At 39.4% G+C, this 18,473-nt stretch overlaps 1 protein-coding gene and 1 long non-coding RNA gene across 3 annotated transcripts in view; one reads left to right on the top strand and one right to left on the bottom strand.

Moving 5' to 3' along the window:
* rims4 (regulating synaptic membrane exocytosis 4) overlaps nucleotides 1-9,669 on the top strand; it is a 67,253-nt gene extending 57,584 nt beyond the window's left edge. For both annotated transcript variants that reach the window (XM_061932529.2, XM_061932530.2), the window contains exons 5-6: nucleotides 3,990-4,129; nucleotides 7,128-9,669. In XM_061932529.2, the coding sequence (XP_061788513.1) occupies nucleotides 3,990-4,129; nucleotides 7,128-7,346 (359 nt within the window). In that variant the 3' untranslated portion in view covers nucleotides 7,347-9,669. The remainder of the gene's footprint in view (nucleotides 1-3,989; nucleotides 4,130-7,127) is intronic.
* The window catches only part of LOC133578300 (uncharacterized), a 341,666-nt gene that overhangs the window by 256,516 nt on the left and 66,677 nt on the right, over nucleotides 1-18,473 (bottom strand). The window lies entirely within an intron of this gene.

Raw genomic sequence — 18,473 nt, 5'->3', positions numbered from 1 at the left:
TATAAACCATGGTATGTGAATGCTCCCATTAAAATCTCCTGATGATTGAGGGAACCCCCTCATGAAACAGGCCTGTAGAGATGAAGTAGTCTTGTGATTTTTTTTTCCCACACATACATATATTGCGCTCTACTACGGTATCGAGCACTATTTTTTGGATAACCTTATTAAGACATATATATATATATATATATATATATATATATATATATATATATATATATATATATATATATATGTAAAAATACAAAATTGTCCTGCCGTGTAATTCCACTTGGCCCTTGAGGCGATATCAAATTAACACTAGAGCTGGCCCGCCGATTATATACAGCGGCGGTGCCGCGGTAACACCGCATTCGCCGCTAATTCTCATACTTGCCAACCCTCCCGGGAGACTCCCAAATTTCAGTGCCCCTCCCGAAAATCGTCATGTCCGCTTTTCATCCAGTCCAACGAGTGCTGGTCCAGTCACATAGGATGTGCGGCTTCTGCACGCACACACAAGTGAATGCAACACATACTTGATCAACAGCGATACAGGTTACACTGAGGGTGGCCGTATAAACAACTTTAACACTGTTAGAAACATACGCCACACTGTGAACCCACACCAAACAAGACTGACAAACACATTTCGGGAGAACATCCGCACCATAACACAACATAAACACAACAGAACAAATACCCAGAACCCTTTGTAGCACTAACTCTTCCGGGAGGCTACAAGGTGGGGTGGGGGGGAGGGGTTGGTGGTAGCGGGGGTGTATTTTGTAGCGTCCCGGAAGAGACTGTGGTCCGGGTAGACTACGAGATATAATGACTGATGAACACCTTCGTTCGATAATGAAGGTTGCCTCAGCTCAAAGTCTGAGCCCCGACATTAATGAACTAGCATCCAAGAAAAGATGCCAGGTATCTGGCTTGGGCACATCAGATTAGATCAGTGTGTTGCAAACTGAGCAGTTTAAAGTCCTGAATGGTTGGTTTATTCATTGTTATTTTATTTTCAAATTTATTAACCTGTTGAAAAGGTTCATGTTGATATTTACCTCAGAAGACTGCAAATAGAAAATAGGCATTCAATTTTTATTTAAATTGAATTTGAGATGCCATTGATATTTTTTTAATTATTATTATTATTATTTGAAACTCGATTTTGCATGTCACTATAAAGTTATATGAGCCTTGCTTGTTCAATATTCAATGCAACACTTGTTTGGGTCCCTATTAAAAGATTAATTTGTTCAACCTTGGCCCGCGGCTTTGTTCAGTTTTAAATTTTGGCCCACTCTGTATTTGAGTTTGACACCCCTGCTGTATGACATCCTGACTAAAAAATGTAATTTGTATCCAAATATCGGGCTGTTTTTTTTTAGCAAATTGTATTTATGCAAGCATATGATAACTTGTGATTAACCATGATTATACACAGTCCAAGAGTGTAATTAATCTGATTTTTAAAATTAATCACTTGACAGCCCTAATATATATCGAACCACCTTTGTGGTTCAACAATCCAAACAACACAACAATGTTACAGTAAGCTTAAATGTAACACACACACGTCTCGTGCTCTACAAAACCAAAAGAGGAAAATAATTTTTACTTGAGTTTGGGAATATTTGTGGCATTGTTGAACACTCTTGGAATTTCGAAGTAATAAAAGAGCGGTGGCTTCACGTAGTCACCGCTAGCGTTAGCAAAAACTTGCATTGTGAGGCAATCCTTCCTCGGCTTGCGCCCTGGTAGTGCCTTCTCTTTCGCTCTAACCAAGGTCCACCGTGGCACCTTTTTCGGTCTCATCACAATTCAAGATTTACCCCCTTCTCTGATAAAATTCTCAAACTGAAGGGCCGCAAGCCGGAAGCTAACACACTAAAATGCTCGCTGTATAGCTTGTTTAGCAACACAATGCTATACAGCAAGACTGTGAGAGCTTGGACACATTTTAAAGGGGAACATTATCACAATTTCAGAATGGTTAAAACCATTAAAAATCAGTTCCCAGTGGCTTATTATATTTTTCGAAGTTTTTTTTCAAAATTTTACCCATCACGCAATATCCCCAAAAAAAGCTTCAAAGTGCCTGATTTTAACCATCGTTATAAACACCCGTCCATTTTCCTGTGACGTCACATAGTGAATACAAACAAACATGGCGGAAAGAACAGCAAGATATAGCGACAGTAGCTCGGATTCAGACTCGGATTTCAGCGGCTTAAGCGATTCAACAGATTACGCATGTATTGAAACGGATGGTTGTAGTGTGGAGGCAGGTAGCGAAAACAAAATTGAAGAAGAAACTGAAGCTATTGAGCCATATCGGTTTGAACCGTATGCAAGCGAAACCGACGAAAACGACACGACAGCCAGCGACACGGGAGAAAGCGAGGACAAATTCGGCGATCGCGTTCTAACCAACGATTGGTATGTGTTTGTTTGGCATTAAAGGAAACTAACAACTATGAACTAGGTTTACAGCATATGAAATACATTTGGCAACAACATGCACTTTGAGAGTGCAGACAGCCCAATTTTCATCAATTAATACATTCTGTAGACATACCCTCATGTCAGCAGGCCAGGGAAGCTAGGGTCGATATTCTTCTCTTGATCATCTTCGGTGGCATAAGGGACGGTGTGAGCCAAGACATCCAGGGGGTTTAGCTCGCTCGTCTGCGGGAACAAACTGCCGCCATTGCTTGCCGTGCTACCGAGGTCCTTTGTCCCTGAATTGCTCACACACTCCGGCAGATTCAATGGGGGTCTGGCGGCAGATTTCTTTGACTTTATCGTTGGAAATGCATCTGCTTTGAGTGTCGCAGGATATCCACACATTCTTGCCATCTCTGTCGTAGCATAGCTTTCGTCGGTAAAGTGTGCGGAACAAACGTCCAATTTCTTGCCACTTTCGCATGTTTGGGCCACTGGTGCAACTTGAATCCGTCCCTGTTCGTGTTGTTACACCCTCCGACAACACACCGACGAGGCATGATGTCTCCAAGGTACGGAAAACAGTCGAAAAAATGGAAAATAACAGAGCTGATTTGACTCGGTGTTTGAGAAAATGGCGGATTGCTTCCCGATGTGATGTCATCGCTCCGAGAGCGAATATTAGAAAGGCGTTTAATTCGCCAAAATTCACCCATTTAGAGTTCGGAAATCGGTTAAAAAAAAATTGGTCTTTTTTCTGCAACATCAAGGTATATATTGACGCTTACATAGGTCTGGTGATAATGTTCCCCTTTAAGCATTTTTATCACACAAATTGATCTCTGAGACAGGCTGACACAGTTATGACCAGCTCAAGGTACGACAATTGTTGAAAAAAAAACTAATTTGAAGTGGTGCTAGCCTCGAAGCTCTTAGAAATGATCGTGTCCGTGTGTACAGGATGTAAACAGAATGTGACATAGGGTGCCCTGCTTCGTGTACAAGGAAGTGATGTCATCGAAATGGCAGCCACCGATGGCTTCAAGCAGCATGCAAAATGAATGAATGACTGACGAATGAATGAATGATGCGTTATTATGCTGAGACATGGTCTGCACACGCAGTCATATTTGGCGCGATGTTAACATTTGTAAACTGAAAAGGGTGCAAATAAAGGCAAATCAAGGCTCCACTGTGCTTATTTTCTCCACTGTTCATCTGCATCATCCATTAAAGGCCAAATTCACCTCTTTCATCAACCTTGTGCTGAGAGGACGATTATAGTGTGTGTAGTCGGAGTTAAAAGGTTTTAAACGCTGGCTGAATTGTGTAACGGCAAAATATTACAATTGAAACTGCACTTCCGCTGTGTGCTTGCATAATGTAGAAGCAGCCATCTCCATAATTGCATAAGAACAAAGCAGAGCGGAGAACAAACAAAATGCAGAGGGAGTAGATTTAAGAGGATAACAAACTCTCTCATTCTGGCTGTAAAAGTGAGATGGACAAAGTTCGAGGTAAGAATCCTATTGATGTCCTTCCTGCTTTCCTTGCAGCGGCTTACATCAAAGTCTACCTACTGGAGAACGGCATGTGCGTGGCCAAGAAGAAGACCAAGTCTGTGAGGAAGTCTCTGGACCCTCTCTACAACCAGGTCCTAGTCTTCTCTGAAAGCCCTCAGGGGAAGGTGGTCCAGGTAAGACCTTTTCTTTATCCCTGTCCGTTGTGAAGGACTTTTGTGTTTGGTTTTATTCCAGTCACTTTCCTCTCAGTGGGGGAAAATAACACTACAATCCAGCAGCTGCTTGCGCTCTACAATTAGCCCGCTAAGCCACACCCCCTTAATTAGCCGCTGTCTGTCTCGCCGCCCCCGTAGCCGGATGAGGAAACTTCCTTTCACTTGCTTGGCTTAAACCCTTACATGCTTCGTGGTCACTACAGTGGACAGCCTTTTTCTCCTCTGTGCATGTCAAAGTGGCACCTCAGTTGGACCCTATTCTATTTTGCCACCCATTGGTCAGCTTTTTTGTAAGTGCAAAAAAAACAACTTCTCAAAAACAGGCGCATACATGCAAAGCAGGGGATAAATATATGTCCATTTCCTCAAGAAACAACTAATGTGTAAAGTAATTTTCCCACTATTAATTTTGTGATTTAGGGAAATTGTCATTGGGGATGTAATGATAAACAATATAAATGATAAGCCGCGGAAAAACTCTTCACGGCTAGTATCAGAATCCGAAATACTTTATTAATCCCCGAAGGGAAATTTAGATTTTTTTTTTAAATTAGTTTTGACCATTTTAAATTAAAATGATCTTAAAACTATGATTGATAAACACACCTCGATAAACCCAAAAGCAGAGGATAGTGCTCTTTACTGGAGACACTAAAGGCAGGCTTGTTAGTTTAAATGACCGCGCAGCCCTCGTTTTGCCTTTGTCATTAAAAAAAACCAACCATAAAACCTTCACAAATTAATAGGAAAAGAGATAAACATATTTAAACTCATGTTTAATGTTTCTTCTGCCAAAAATAGTGCATTGTGTGTCATTTATTTTTTAAATAAAACTTGGTTACAATAATTTAGTGTGTATACAGGTAGGTTTTGAGCACATTCAACAATACTGTAATAATGTAGCGGCTCAGTTGAAATTAATGTATTTGTATTTGTTAATTTGAAGGACAATGTGCAGTTACATTTAGAAGATGGCTGCACCAGATTTAGCACCATGCTAATTTCCATCTGTAGTCCTTTTATGGTGCATCTAACATCCACAATAAAATGACACAGGATCGAAAGTACACAACAATATTAAAATTACATAATGATAAACAATTTAAAATACAAGTACAATGCATAGAGGGTATGTGAGTTACAATTCAGTGGGCGGTCAAGTTACAGTATTTTAGCAGCTTCATTTAAAGTGTAGAAGTATATAAAATGCAGCAGTTTTTATCAAAGTCCACATACAGTGCAGTAGCCATTAGATGATACCCATAAGGGTATCATTCAATAACTATATACCCCGTTGATATTGCATACATAAAAAAGTTTGCGATGTTACAAGATTGGAATGGTACTCTGGTGGCCATCAGACTACTCCCGTCTGGGTATCATCTGATGGTCAACTACCTGCCTGGTATTGCTCATGTGAGCAAGACTGGTGGTCTAAAAGCCATGTCTGGAACTGATGGTCAGATGGTCCTTTATTTTACATCCTTCACCGTGTGCCCAATGACCAACGTAAGAGCTAATGAGATACAAGATAAATGCTACATTAGAATACGTTGTACTTAAGCATTCAACATATGTACATTTAAAACAAATTAAACTGCAACAATTTACCTTGTTTCCCTTTCAAATGGCGCTAGAATCCTTTTAACTGTTAGTTTCCTATTTCACCTTTACATATACTCTTTACCATAGTGTCGTCCTAACCGTGACATTGAAAAGCAGCAACTTCCTTTTCCGTTTTCATTCGTGAGTTCCTTAACACAATAAAAGCAGATCCGCTTGCACATCCTGCAAAATAACAGTCATGTATTACATAACAAAACAGGAATACATTTACTAAACAGCATTTAACAGTTGTCCCTTACAAATAATAATGACGTTTTCATATTGTTTCATCCCTAATTGTGATCAATCATGTGTCCACTAAATTGCATCACTGGCTGTATTTTGTCTGGCGTGTGCGTCTGCAGTAATGTTTGGCTGCAAATCAATGTATTTATATTATTTAATTTGTATTAGAATGCAGCCATATTTTGTGTATCACCGTCTATCATCGTCTATCACGTCTATCATCAGAAAAGTTACTTTTGATGTCAGGGCGCTCAATTTTTTAACAGTATATTTGATAGTATTGGAATATCTTAAAATGTGTTAAAAGACATTGTTACAGATCATTAAAACCACATAGTTTTTTTTTTACAAAATCTTATTTTATTAATTGAAAAATGTATTTTCTAATGCAGTGGTTCTCAAACTTTTTTTTACCAAGTACCACCTCAGAAAACGCATGGCTCACCAAGTACCACCAAAATGATCAACATTAAAATACAATAGCGTCATAGGCCTAAATATTCATTAAAAACAAGGCAGAGTTTTCTTTTTATGTTTTTTTTTCATTTATTCATTTATTTCAGGCAAAGACATAAAAAAAGTACAAGGTAGACAACACGTAATAATATGAATTCATATAATGCAAAAGGTAATGTACAGTATGGTCCAGTTTTGCCTGAAAGGGAGTGGGAAGAAGATAACACCCCCATTTAACAATTTGTTTTATATGTTTGGCCATTGTAACATTACACACAGTTTGAACAGTAACAATGTGTTTGAATATTTAATTTAGTGATTATTTGGCGTACCACTAGATGGAGCCTGCGTATCACAGATTGATAATGACTGCTCTAATGCATGTTGTGCACCCTAATGGACAGTTCACCAACTCCTTAATAGATGCATCTTCATGATTTCTTTATCGACATGGCAACATATTACAGCACCATCTAGTCCTGTTGGTGGCAGTAATGCTCACCACAAAGCAAGCTTTGTTCATCACATCTCCATCTGCTGGATCTGGTGACTCACTCGTCCCGATATTTGTGTTCATAGTTTCATTTTCAGTTCAAACTGCGTTGTCGTCCAAATAAATGCAGGTTGTTGTCTTGTCTGCGTGTGACAGCTGATAGTTTGGGGCAACTACGGACGCATGGAGCGCAAATGCTTCATGGGCGTGGCTCGCATCCTCCTGGAGGAGCTGGACCTGAGCTCCATGGTGATTGGCTGGTACAAGCTCTTCCCTACCTCGTCCATGGTGGAGCCCACCATGGCGCCGCTCATCCGCCACTCATCACAGATGTCCCTGGAGAGCGCCATGGGGCCCTGCTGCGAGCGCCCCTGAGGTTGGCGACCCGAGCGTCGCCCTTTTCGCCCACCGGGGTCAGCCTGCGTCCGCACCGCGCCGTCTCTCAAGTAGACGGCTCGTGGACACATTTGGGACCTAAGAGCCGTCGGAGGCCGAACTTTTGAACGTGATTTTCTCTCCCGGGACCACTTTGATGAGGACGCTGTTTGGACCAACAGAACGCTGCGGGCTCAGCTCTGCTTCATCACGTCCTTCAGGACCACCTGGGATACTTGTTTTGGTATTTTGGCTTTCATGTTACGTGCGTGTGGACACAAGACCAAGGTTTTTTTTGCCCTTTCAAACCACAGAATGTTTCAGTGTCGGACCAAGTTAGCTATGTAGCAGCATCCTCACAGCACTAAATGACATCTTCTCTTTGCAATGGAAAGCACGTATCGCCACATGTTATGTCCTTTATCCCTCAACCCCCCCGAAAAATCTCACAAAATTAGCATAATTTCCTGTGGAGGGTGGCAAAATGTTATGCGCTTAGTTCAGGGGTGTCCAACGTGTGGCCTGTAGCTTGACTTTTATTTGCCTGTGGCATATTCTGCATTAAAACAAAGGAAAACATCCCAAATCCCTTGAAAATTGTACCTCCAAACCAAAATGATATGATATCAGTGCGCCTGACTTCCTGTCAGTCACACACTGGTTGGTGGAGAGTATTTCTCACTTCCACTTGAGCAAGTTTTCACATACAAACACATGTTTACAAGATTTTGAAGAGCTTTTTAGATCCCGAAATAATAATAACTTGATGATTTTAGAGCAGAGGTGTCAAACGTACGGCCCACAGGTTTTATCCGGCCCGCGGGATGATTTTGCTAAGTAAAAATGAGCCGGCATTTTTGAATGAAAGAAACTGCTGTTCTACATGTGTCCACTAGATGTCGCAACAGCAATATGTAGATGATGCTACATATGTAAAAAATAATAATAAACCACATGACGTTAGTGCACCAGTCGAGGAAAATGAGCAAACTACATGAATAACATTCTGTAATTTGATTTTTTTTTTTATCTTGATGTATTGAAAATTACCTGCTCAGTGGCCTTGTGGTTAGAGTGTCCGCCCTGAGATGGGTAGGTCGTGAGTTCAAACCCCGGCCGAGTCATACCGAAGACTATAAAAATGGAACCCATTACCTCCTCAAGTGTTGGAAATGGGGTTTAAATCACCAAAATGATTCCCGAGCGCGGCCACCGTTGTTGCTCACTGCTCCCCTTACCTCCCCTCAGCTCCCAGGGGGTGGAACAAGGGGATGCGTCAAATGCAGAGGGTAATTTCACCACACCTAGTGTGTGTGTGTGACTATCAGTGGTACTTTAACTTTAACTTTTAAATTAACACCATTGAGTTGACTGATGAACATTATCACATAATTTATTCATAAAGTATAAATAACGACAAATAAAGATAGAATACTATTAACCGCAACATGTAAGTGTAAAAAAACAAACAAAAACATTATGATTTGTACATTTTCAGAATGTGCTTGTTCTATTTTCTCCATGTGGTCCCCGATCTAAAATGAGTTTGACGCCCCTGTTTTAGAGTGTCTAGTCAATACAAATGTGAAGAATCCTCCAGAGAACTATTGTCCTCTGCTGTGGGCTTTTGTTTTTAGGCGATTTCTTTTATCAGAACTAAAATATTTCTGGAAGCGTTCTTGTGTATCTTTGTAAACGTCCACTGCAGAGGTGGCTGGCTCTCTGGCTCTCTATGCGGCCCTCAAAGGTGCAATGTTGGACATCCCTCTGACTGAGGCGATACAGTAATCCCTCGTTTATCGCTGTTAATTTCCGCAAAAAGGAATTTTTCATTTATATTTTATAGCTAGAGCATTAGAAAACGGTTTGACCTTATAAATACATATTTTGTACATAATGAGACCAATCTAGACATCATATAACCCCCACACAGTCACCTTCACACTCGTTAATCCAATATAGTCATGTTGCCTGAGGCTGAGCCAATCAGTGGCCACGATACTGAACAGTGTGCTGTGATTGGTTTGTTCTCATCTAGTGTCCAATAATATTGGAGTGTCGGTATTTTGGGTTCGTTTAGCCATTTTTATGCTTAAAAATGCTTAATTTCGGCCCAAAACACATACAATATGCTTACAAACAACTAAATACACACTTTGAAGTGCAACATAGCGAGGGATTACTGTAATATTTTAATTTTTGCTGTATAAAAAATTTCTGCCCCCTGCCAAAAAAGACCAAATACAAATCATTGTGAATACTGCTACAATAAGAAAATGGGATATTATTGCGAGAGTAAAGTAAAGCTATAACATAACTTTAAATCAAGATTTATACTATATATATATATATATATATATATATATATATATATATATATATATATATATATATATATATATATATATATCCATCCATCCATTTTCTACCGCTTATTCCCTTTGGGGTTGCGGGGGGCGCTGGAGCCTATATATATATATATATATATATATATATATATATATATATATATATATATATATATATATATATATATATATATATATATATATATATATATATAGGCTCCAGCGCCCCCCGCAACCCCAAAGGGAATAAGCGGTAGAAAATGGATGGATATATATATATATATATATATATGTATACAGTACAGGCCAAAAGTTTGGACACACCTTCTCATTCAATGCGTTTTCTTTATTTTCATGACTATTTACATTGTAGATTGTCACTGAAGGCATCAAAACTATGAATGAACACATGTGGAGTTGTGTACTTAACAAAAAAATGTGTAATAGCTGAAAACATGTTTTATATTCAAGTTTCTTCAAAATAGCCACACTTTGCTCTGATTACTGCTTTGCACACTCTTGGCATTCTCTCGATGAACTTCAAGAAATGGTTTTCACTTCACAAGAGTGCTAGAAGCTCATCGAGAGAATGCCAAGAGTGTGCAAAACAGTAATCAGAGCAAAGGGTGGCTATTTTGAAGTAACTAGAATATAAAACTTGTTTTCAGATATTTCACCTTTTTTGTTAAGTACATAACTCCACATGTGTTCATTCATAGTTTTGATGCCTTCACTTACAATCTATAAAATAAAGAAAAACAATTGAATGAGAAGGTGTGTCCAAACTTTTGGCCTGTACTGTATATATGTATATATATATATATATATATATATATATATATATATATATATATATATATATTTCTGTGGTTTATCCGTACAGTGCTCAATACCGGGGTAGAGCGGATTATGCGTTAGGTCAGGAAAAAACACAGATCCCTATCATCCCTACAAGCCTGTTTCGCAGGTTTCCCTGCTCATCAGGGGATTTTATAAAAAAGGAAACCTGCGAAACAGGCTTGTAGGGATGATATAGCCTCTTGTGTTTTTTCCTGACCTAACGTCTATATATATATATATATATATATATATATATATACAAATACATATATTTAGCTATTTCTGAAGCTTGCGCTAACTTACACTTTTCCCTCGCAACATTTCCACTACTACACATTTTTCAGCACCTTTCTTCGACTTTTCTCTCAAACTATCACAGCTTTTGTCTGATAAAACTAACCTCCGAATGTCACCTTTGCAAAAGCACTTCAGCTAGCTAAGTGTAATCTTTTCGAGGAAAAAAACATGGCGATTGTGTTATAATAAGTGTTAGAATAAGTGTTCTTATTTCCTCTTTGTTGGCCCCGCCTCCTAAAACACCACTCCTAACGTTGTCATGTCTGTCAATCAATGTGACGCAACAATGTTGATTCTGAGGAACGGCATTAAACGTGGTCGTGTTGTTTGCTTTACTTCTGTCCCGTGTTGTCATGCTAACACAAACGTCTGTGTCCGATCTGTGTCGCGTATTTGTACACTTCGTCTGTAAGCTTTGGCTAACCGCTAACGGTTGTTAATGTGCCAACTTTGACCAGCGAGTGTCCTTCTCATCCTATGTCATCACTTCAACACAACGCTGTCGTCATGGGGAAGAATGTAAACACAGCTAGCCATTAGCAGGCTACATATTAGCACGGCTATTGGCGGAGGAAGGAAGCGGCACTATTCTTGATTCCTAAAATATTTTTTTTGTGTAAATATTCAAATCTTCAGCTAAAGGTTTTAGCTCAGGTGTGTTATTAACGGATATAGTATTAGATATTACACTAATTTAATTTGTAACTTATAACACAAGAGCTAAACTCTGCATGTTTTGTTCATGTAGCTTAGCATAAATTGACTCGGTGTTAGCATCTTTAATGCACAAAATGTATTTAACGTGGCCGCCGCGTTTCAAAATTGTGGTCTGACGTGGAAACAGTGTGGACACCCCTGGTTCAGTTTTGACGGACGGAGGCGTTTGTAGCGTTAGCGCTAGCATCTGCATGCCCGATGATACCAGGCCTAACATGAGTGCCAAGCTGCATGCGATGAGCTAAATGAGAAACACCACGTAGCGTTCATCTTTTAGCATTCAGACAAAAAAAAGAATATTTTTAATAATCCTGTTGAATTTTGAGGCTGACACGTCGATATGGAACCACACCATTTTATTTGACCGCGTTCAGGCCTCAGGTTTGCCAGTAGCAGCACTGCAGGGAATTAATAATTGTTATTATTGTTACGATTCTATTTTCTACAAAGCTACATTGTGTCAAGCAATAAACACAAAGCTGGAGTCAGGGCAGTTTAAAAAAAAAAAAGAAATCTTCAACATCCACCATTGAGAACAGCTTGTCAAAGGTTGCCTAACTTTTTTGTTGTTGTTGTTTATTCCTGTCCTTATATCACATGCTGTAAGACAACTGTTCCTAATATTTGGACCCTCTCGTGTAGCTTCTTAATAAGGTCACCAAAATATTAGAAACAGTTGAATAAACACATTGTTACATGGAATCGTGGTCACTGCTGAACACTGCAGATGTATTATTATGGGATAGATCATATGTATTAAAATGATGTTCCATTAGGATGTCTTTAGGTGGCTGCTTGGAGAGCGAGGGTCTGCTTTCAAGAAACGCAAACAAATACAAGATAGAAGCTATTGTATAAATATTTAATATTTAATACAAACCAGGCAGCAGAGGACTTGTGCCCTTTTCTGTCTGAATGTTTTTTTTGTTTTTGTTTTTTTGGTGCCAAAATTGTTTGCAGGGCTAAATGAGAGAATCACTGAGTTTACAAACGCTCGTACCAACTGTAGAAGAAGAACTTTGTGTAGCTATTTGGCAACAATACACACTCTTTAATGTGTAGCTGTGTCTCTAATAGAATACTTCAGTCAGTACACTTCAAGAAGTATACTGTGTCTCAAATGGAAAACTTCAGTCAGTACACTTTATTAAGTATACTGTACTCAAACGGAAGACTTCAGTCAGTACACTTTATTAAGTATACTGTGTCTCAAATAGAATAATGCAGTCAGTACACTTCAATAAGTATACTGTGTCTCAAATAGAATACTTCAGTCAGGACACTTCAATAAGTATACTGTGTCTCAATTACAATAATTCAGTTAGTACAATTTATTAAGTATACAGTGTCTCAAATAGAATACTTCAGTAAGTACACTTGTTTAAGTATACTGTGTCTCAAATAGAATACTTCAGTCAGTACACTTCGATAAGTATACTGTGTCTCAAATGGAAAACTTCAGTCAGTACAATTTATTAAGTATACTGTGTTTCAAATAAATTACTTCAGTCAGTATACTGCAATAAGTACACTGTGTCTCAAATAGAATACTTCAGTCAGTACAATTTATTAAGTATATTGTGTCTCAAATAAATTACTTCAGTCAGTACACTTCAATAAGTATACAGTGTCACAAATAGAATACTTCAGTCAGTACACTTTTTTAAGTATACTGTGTCTCAAATAGAATACTTCAGTCAGTACACTTCAATAAGTATACTGTGTCTCAAATAGAATACTTCAGTCAGTACACTTCAATAAGTATACTGTGTCTCAAATACAATACTTCAGTCAGTACACTTGATTAAGTATACTGTGTCTCAAATAGAATACTTCAGTCAGTACACTTCAATAGGTATACTGTGTCTCAAATAGAATACTTTAGTAAGTACTCTTCAATAAGTATGCTGTGTCTTTAATGGAAAACTTCAGTGAGTACACTTTATTAATTATACAGTGTCTCAAATAGAATACTTCCGTCAGTACACTTCAATAAGTATACTGTGTCTCAAATGGAATACTTCAGTCAGTACTCTTTAATAAGTATACTGTGGCTCAAATGTTAAACTTCAGTGAGTGCACTTTAAGTATACTGTGTCTCAAATAGAACACTTCAGTCAGTACACTTCAATAAGTATAATGTGTCTGAAATATTTTGTACAATACTTCAGTCAGTACACTTCAACAAGTATACCGTGCCTCAAATGGAAAACTTCAGTCAGTACAATTTATTAAGTATATTGTGTCTCAAATACAATCCTTCAGTCAGTACACTTCAATAAGTATACTGTGTCAAAAATGGAAAACTTCAGTCAGTACACTTTATTAAGTATACTTTGTCTTAAATAAAATACGTCAATCAGTACACTTCAAAAAGTATACTGTGTCTCAAACCGAATACTTAAGTCAGTACACTTCAATAAGTATACTGTGTCTCAAATGGAAAACTTCAGTCAGTACACTTCAATAAGTATACTGTGTCTCAAATGGAAAACTTCAGTCGGTATACTTCAATAAGTATACTGTTTCTCAAATGGAAAACTTCAGTCAGTACACTTTATTAACTATACTTTGTCTCAAATAAAATACTTCAGTCAGTACACTTCAAAAAGTATACTGTGTCTCAAACCGAATACTTCAGTCAGTACACTTTAGTAAGTATACTATGACCTTGTGTGAAATGGAATACCTTAGTCACTACACTTTAATAAGTATACTGTAACTGTGTCTCAAAAGAAAAAGTAGTTTTCAACACACACACTTCCACACTTACACGTTTGAAGTGCATAAGCATCTTCCCGCTTGCAGTGCACTGTATGTACCTGGATGTTGCAATGAAAATAGTGAGTGTGCAGTGATGGACACATAGCGGAAGAGGAGGAACGACACACTACACTGTCAACATGTGTGCACTCAGTAACTAGTACACAGTGCAGCAGGTCTTCGTTTTGCCTAACAAAACTTTGAGTGTTAAGCGATGACAGTGCACTGCATTTTGTCGTACTCAGAGTGAATGCACTTACAGTGTGTACTCAAAAATCTAAGTGTCAGCACGGAAGTACACAGATGAATACACATGGTGTGTTTTTAACTTGAACAAAGAACAATGTCAGATTACTTTCAGGCTGACATGTTTTAACCTGACCTTATTTTTGAACATTGAAATAAATAAATAAATATTGAAATATAAAACATGTGATTCTAAGGAACTTCCTGGTCACATGACAAAATGTGGCGGCCTTGGCGGAGGTCTGCTCCTGTTTGCTTTACTCAGCTGGAAGTAAGCAGAGGCCTTAAACGCACCACAAGGACTAACATTAATAAGTTAAAAAAAAAAAGTATCAGTGTTTGATTCATCAACTTCCTGGATTGAGAAAAACTAAGTAGTGATTCTAACACTTTTTTTTTTTTTTCTTACAAGTCGTATTTCTTCAATATGCGCTCCTGTTTGTTTTGTCTCTGTTGTTTGAATGCACATGATAATACTTTGTGACTTGGACTAAATAAAGTACAAAGGAAAATGATCAAATGAATAAAATGTGACACTTTGTTTGTCTTATTTGACCGTGATTTACTTCATTTATGACTTCCCTTTTTCATCCATTCTCGCTGTCTCACCACTTTGCAACTGGTATTTACTGTACAGACAAAGTTTAAAGCAACTTCTCGACTGCCATACGAGTGTAAAAAGAAATATTAACCAAAGAGTTAACCAAAACTCTGCGGGGAGGTGGGTCTCTTCACAAAAAGTACAAACACAGCTGACTTTGTGCTGTGCATGTAAATAAATATACTGATTACTGTAAATGTTTTTAAACTCAGCCATTGTACTGAAGAGCCTGGACAATGTCTCGATCAGTTCTAAGTTTGTCATCACATTCATCCTTTAAAACCCTAACTTTCCTCTAACCCTTAACCCTAACTGTAGTGATGGGTAAATCAGTGAGTGTGTGCTACACTTACTGGCTGTATTGACACTGTGTTGATCGTCGGTTGCTATTTCATAATGGTGCCATCTGCTGGATTAAAAAAGTCACTATATTTGACCTTAATAAATAGGGGGAAGGAGCCTGAGCAAGTGCGCGAGGTGGAGAAGTTTGACGCACAGCAAGGGCTCTGGAACCAGTTCTCTCGAGAGGGGCTGGACTCTCTTCCACACTGGCGTTGCATGCAGTGAGAGGCGACGGGCTGGGGTGGCAAATCTTGTTGCCCCCCGGCTCAAAGCCGTTGGAGTTCAACCCAGTGGGCGAGAGGGTAGCTTCCCTCCGCCTTTGGGTTGGGGGACGGGTCCTGACTGTTGTTTGTGCTTATGCACCAAACAACAGAGTACCCACCCTGTTTGGATTCACTCGAGGGATTACTGGAGAGTTCGACTGGGGGACTTCAACGCTCATGTTGGCAACGACAGTGAAACCTGGAGAGGCGTGATTGGGAAGAATGGCTACCCGGATCTGAATCAGAGTGGTGTTTTGTTATTGGACTTTTGTACTCGTCACAGATTGTCCGTAACAAACACCATGTTCAAACATAAAGGTATCCATATGTGCACTTGGCACCAGGACACCATAGGCCGCAGTTCCATGATCGACTCTGTAGTTGTGTCATCAGATTTACGGTCTCATGTTTTGGACACTCGGGTGAAGAGAGGGGCGGAGCTTTCTACTGATCACCACCTGGTGGTGAGTTGGCTGCGATGGTGGGGGAGGATGCCGGACACACCTGGCAGGCCCAAACGCATTGTGAGGGTCTGCTGGGAACGTCTGGCAGAGTCTCCTGTCAGAGAGAGTTTCAATTCCCACCTCCGGAAGAACTTTGAACATGTCATGAGGGAGGCGCTGGACATTGAGTCTGAGTGGACCATGTTCCGCACCTCTACTGTCGAGGCGGCCGATTGGAGCTGTGGTCGCAAGGTAGTTGGTGCCTGTCGTGGCGGTAATCCTAGAACCCACTGGTGGACACCAGCGGTGAGGGATGCCGTCAAGCTGAAGAAAGAGTCCTATCGGGTCCTTTTGGCTCATGGAACTCCGGAGGCAGCGGACAGGTACCGACAGGCCAAGCGGTGTGCGGCTTCAGCGGTCGCGGAGGCAAAAACTCGGACATAGGAGGAGTTCGGGGAAGCCATTAAAAACGACTTCCAGACGGCTTCGAAGCGATTCTGGACCATCATCCGCCGCCTCAGGGACCTCGACTGCGGATGTTGTGGATCGGTGGAGGGAATACTTCGAAGACCTCCTCAATCCCACCAACACGTCTTCCTATGAAGAAGCAGTGCCTGGGGAATCTGTGGTGGGCTCTCCTATTCCTGGGGCTGAGGTTGCCGTGGTAGTTAAAAAGCTCCTCGGTGGCAAGGCCCCGGGGGTGAAAGAGATCCACCCGGAGTTCCTTAAGGCTCTGGATGCTGTGGGGCTGTCTTGGTTGACAAGACTCTGCAACATCGTATGGACATCGGGGGCGGTACCTCTGGATTGGCAGACCGGGGTGGTGGTTCCTCGTTTTAAAGAAGGAGAACCGGTGTGTTCCAAATATCATGGAGATCACACTCCTCAGCCTCCCCGGTAAGGTCTATTCAGGTGTACTGGAGAGGAGGCTACGTCGTAAAGTCGTACCTCGTATTTAGAAGGAACAGTGTGGTTTTCGCCCTGGTCGTAGGACTGTGGACCAGCTCTACACTCTCGGCAGGGTCCTTGAGGGTGCCCTTATAACCGCCAAAATGGATTGCTATTCATAAAAATAACTCAAAAATGTAACCCAACACAAGCAACTCATAAATTGGATTATCAAAATAACCCAGCATTTTTTAGTGTGTACTTAACCTTACACACTAAAAAATGTTGGGTTAAAAAATAACCCAATTTTAACCTAACTGCTGGTTCAGAAAAGGATAAACCCCTTATTTGAGTTATTTTAATTAAAATATTTTGGAATGATTTTTTCAACCTAACTTTTGCGTTTAATTATTTAACCAAAAAGTTAAGTTGTGACAACTTAATGTTGGGTTATTCCCAACCAAACTATTGGGTTGAATTATTTAACCCAAAAGTTGAGTTATGCTAACTCAATGTGGGTTGATTCATAACCCAACTATTGGGTTGAATTTATTTAACACAAAAGCTGAGTTATGCTCACTACAATGTTGGGTTATTCCCAACCAAATTATTGGGTTGAATTATTTAACCCAAAAGTTGAGTTATGCTAACTCAATGTGGGTTGATTCATTACCCAACTATTGGGTTGAATTTATTTAGAACAATAGCTGAGTTATGCTCACTACAATGTTGGGTTATTCCCAACCCAACCATTGGGTTGCGCAATTTAGCGCTCCTTAACCCAATAGATGGTTAAAAATTTGACATTTTACCGCTGGTTTGTCCTACTCCTTCCCAACTACTGATCAAAATTATTTTTATTCCATTAAAATATACTCAAAAGCAAGATATGAGTGACATTTTTCTACAAGAATTGCCGTGTATGGTCATTGTAGTCCTATACAGCATGCTCAAATATTTCCATGTACATACAATGTGTAATTGTAAATAATGTCAATGAGATTAATCCATAATAAAATTCCCTCCAAGAAAAAAGTAACTTTTTTATTTTTTTTTAAAAAAGCCTTTTTACCCAAAAATGTGTTACTCATTGAAAAACAACCCAAAAATGGTTCAACATTTTGAAAACACAGAAATTGAGTTAAAATAATACTCTTATAGCCCACAAAAAGGATTGCTCCTCATATAAATAACTCCAAAATTGAACCCAACACTAGCAACTCATTAATTGGGTTATCAAAATAACCCAGCATCTTTTAGTGTGTAATCTTGCTTTACCTCATAACTGTCTAACCAAGTCCTATCCAGACTACCCCTAACATGGTGTTAAAGGCCTACTGAAACCCACTACTACCGACCACGCAGTCTGATAGTTTATA

The sequence above is a fragment of the Nerophis lumbriciformis genome, linkage group LG38, assembly GCF_033978685.3.
Source record: "Nerophis lumbriciformis linkage group LG38, RoL_Nlum_v2.1, whole genome shotgun sequence".
Taxonomy (NCBI): domain Eukaryota; kingdom Metazoa; phylum Chordata; class Actinopteri; order Syngnathiformes; family Syngnathidae; genus Nerophis; species Nerophis lumbriciformis.
The sequence above is the reverse complement of the archived record's forward strand: the minus strand, read 5'-3'. Positions and strand labels throughout refer to the sequence as shown.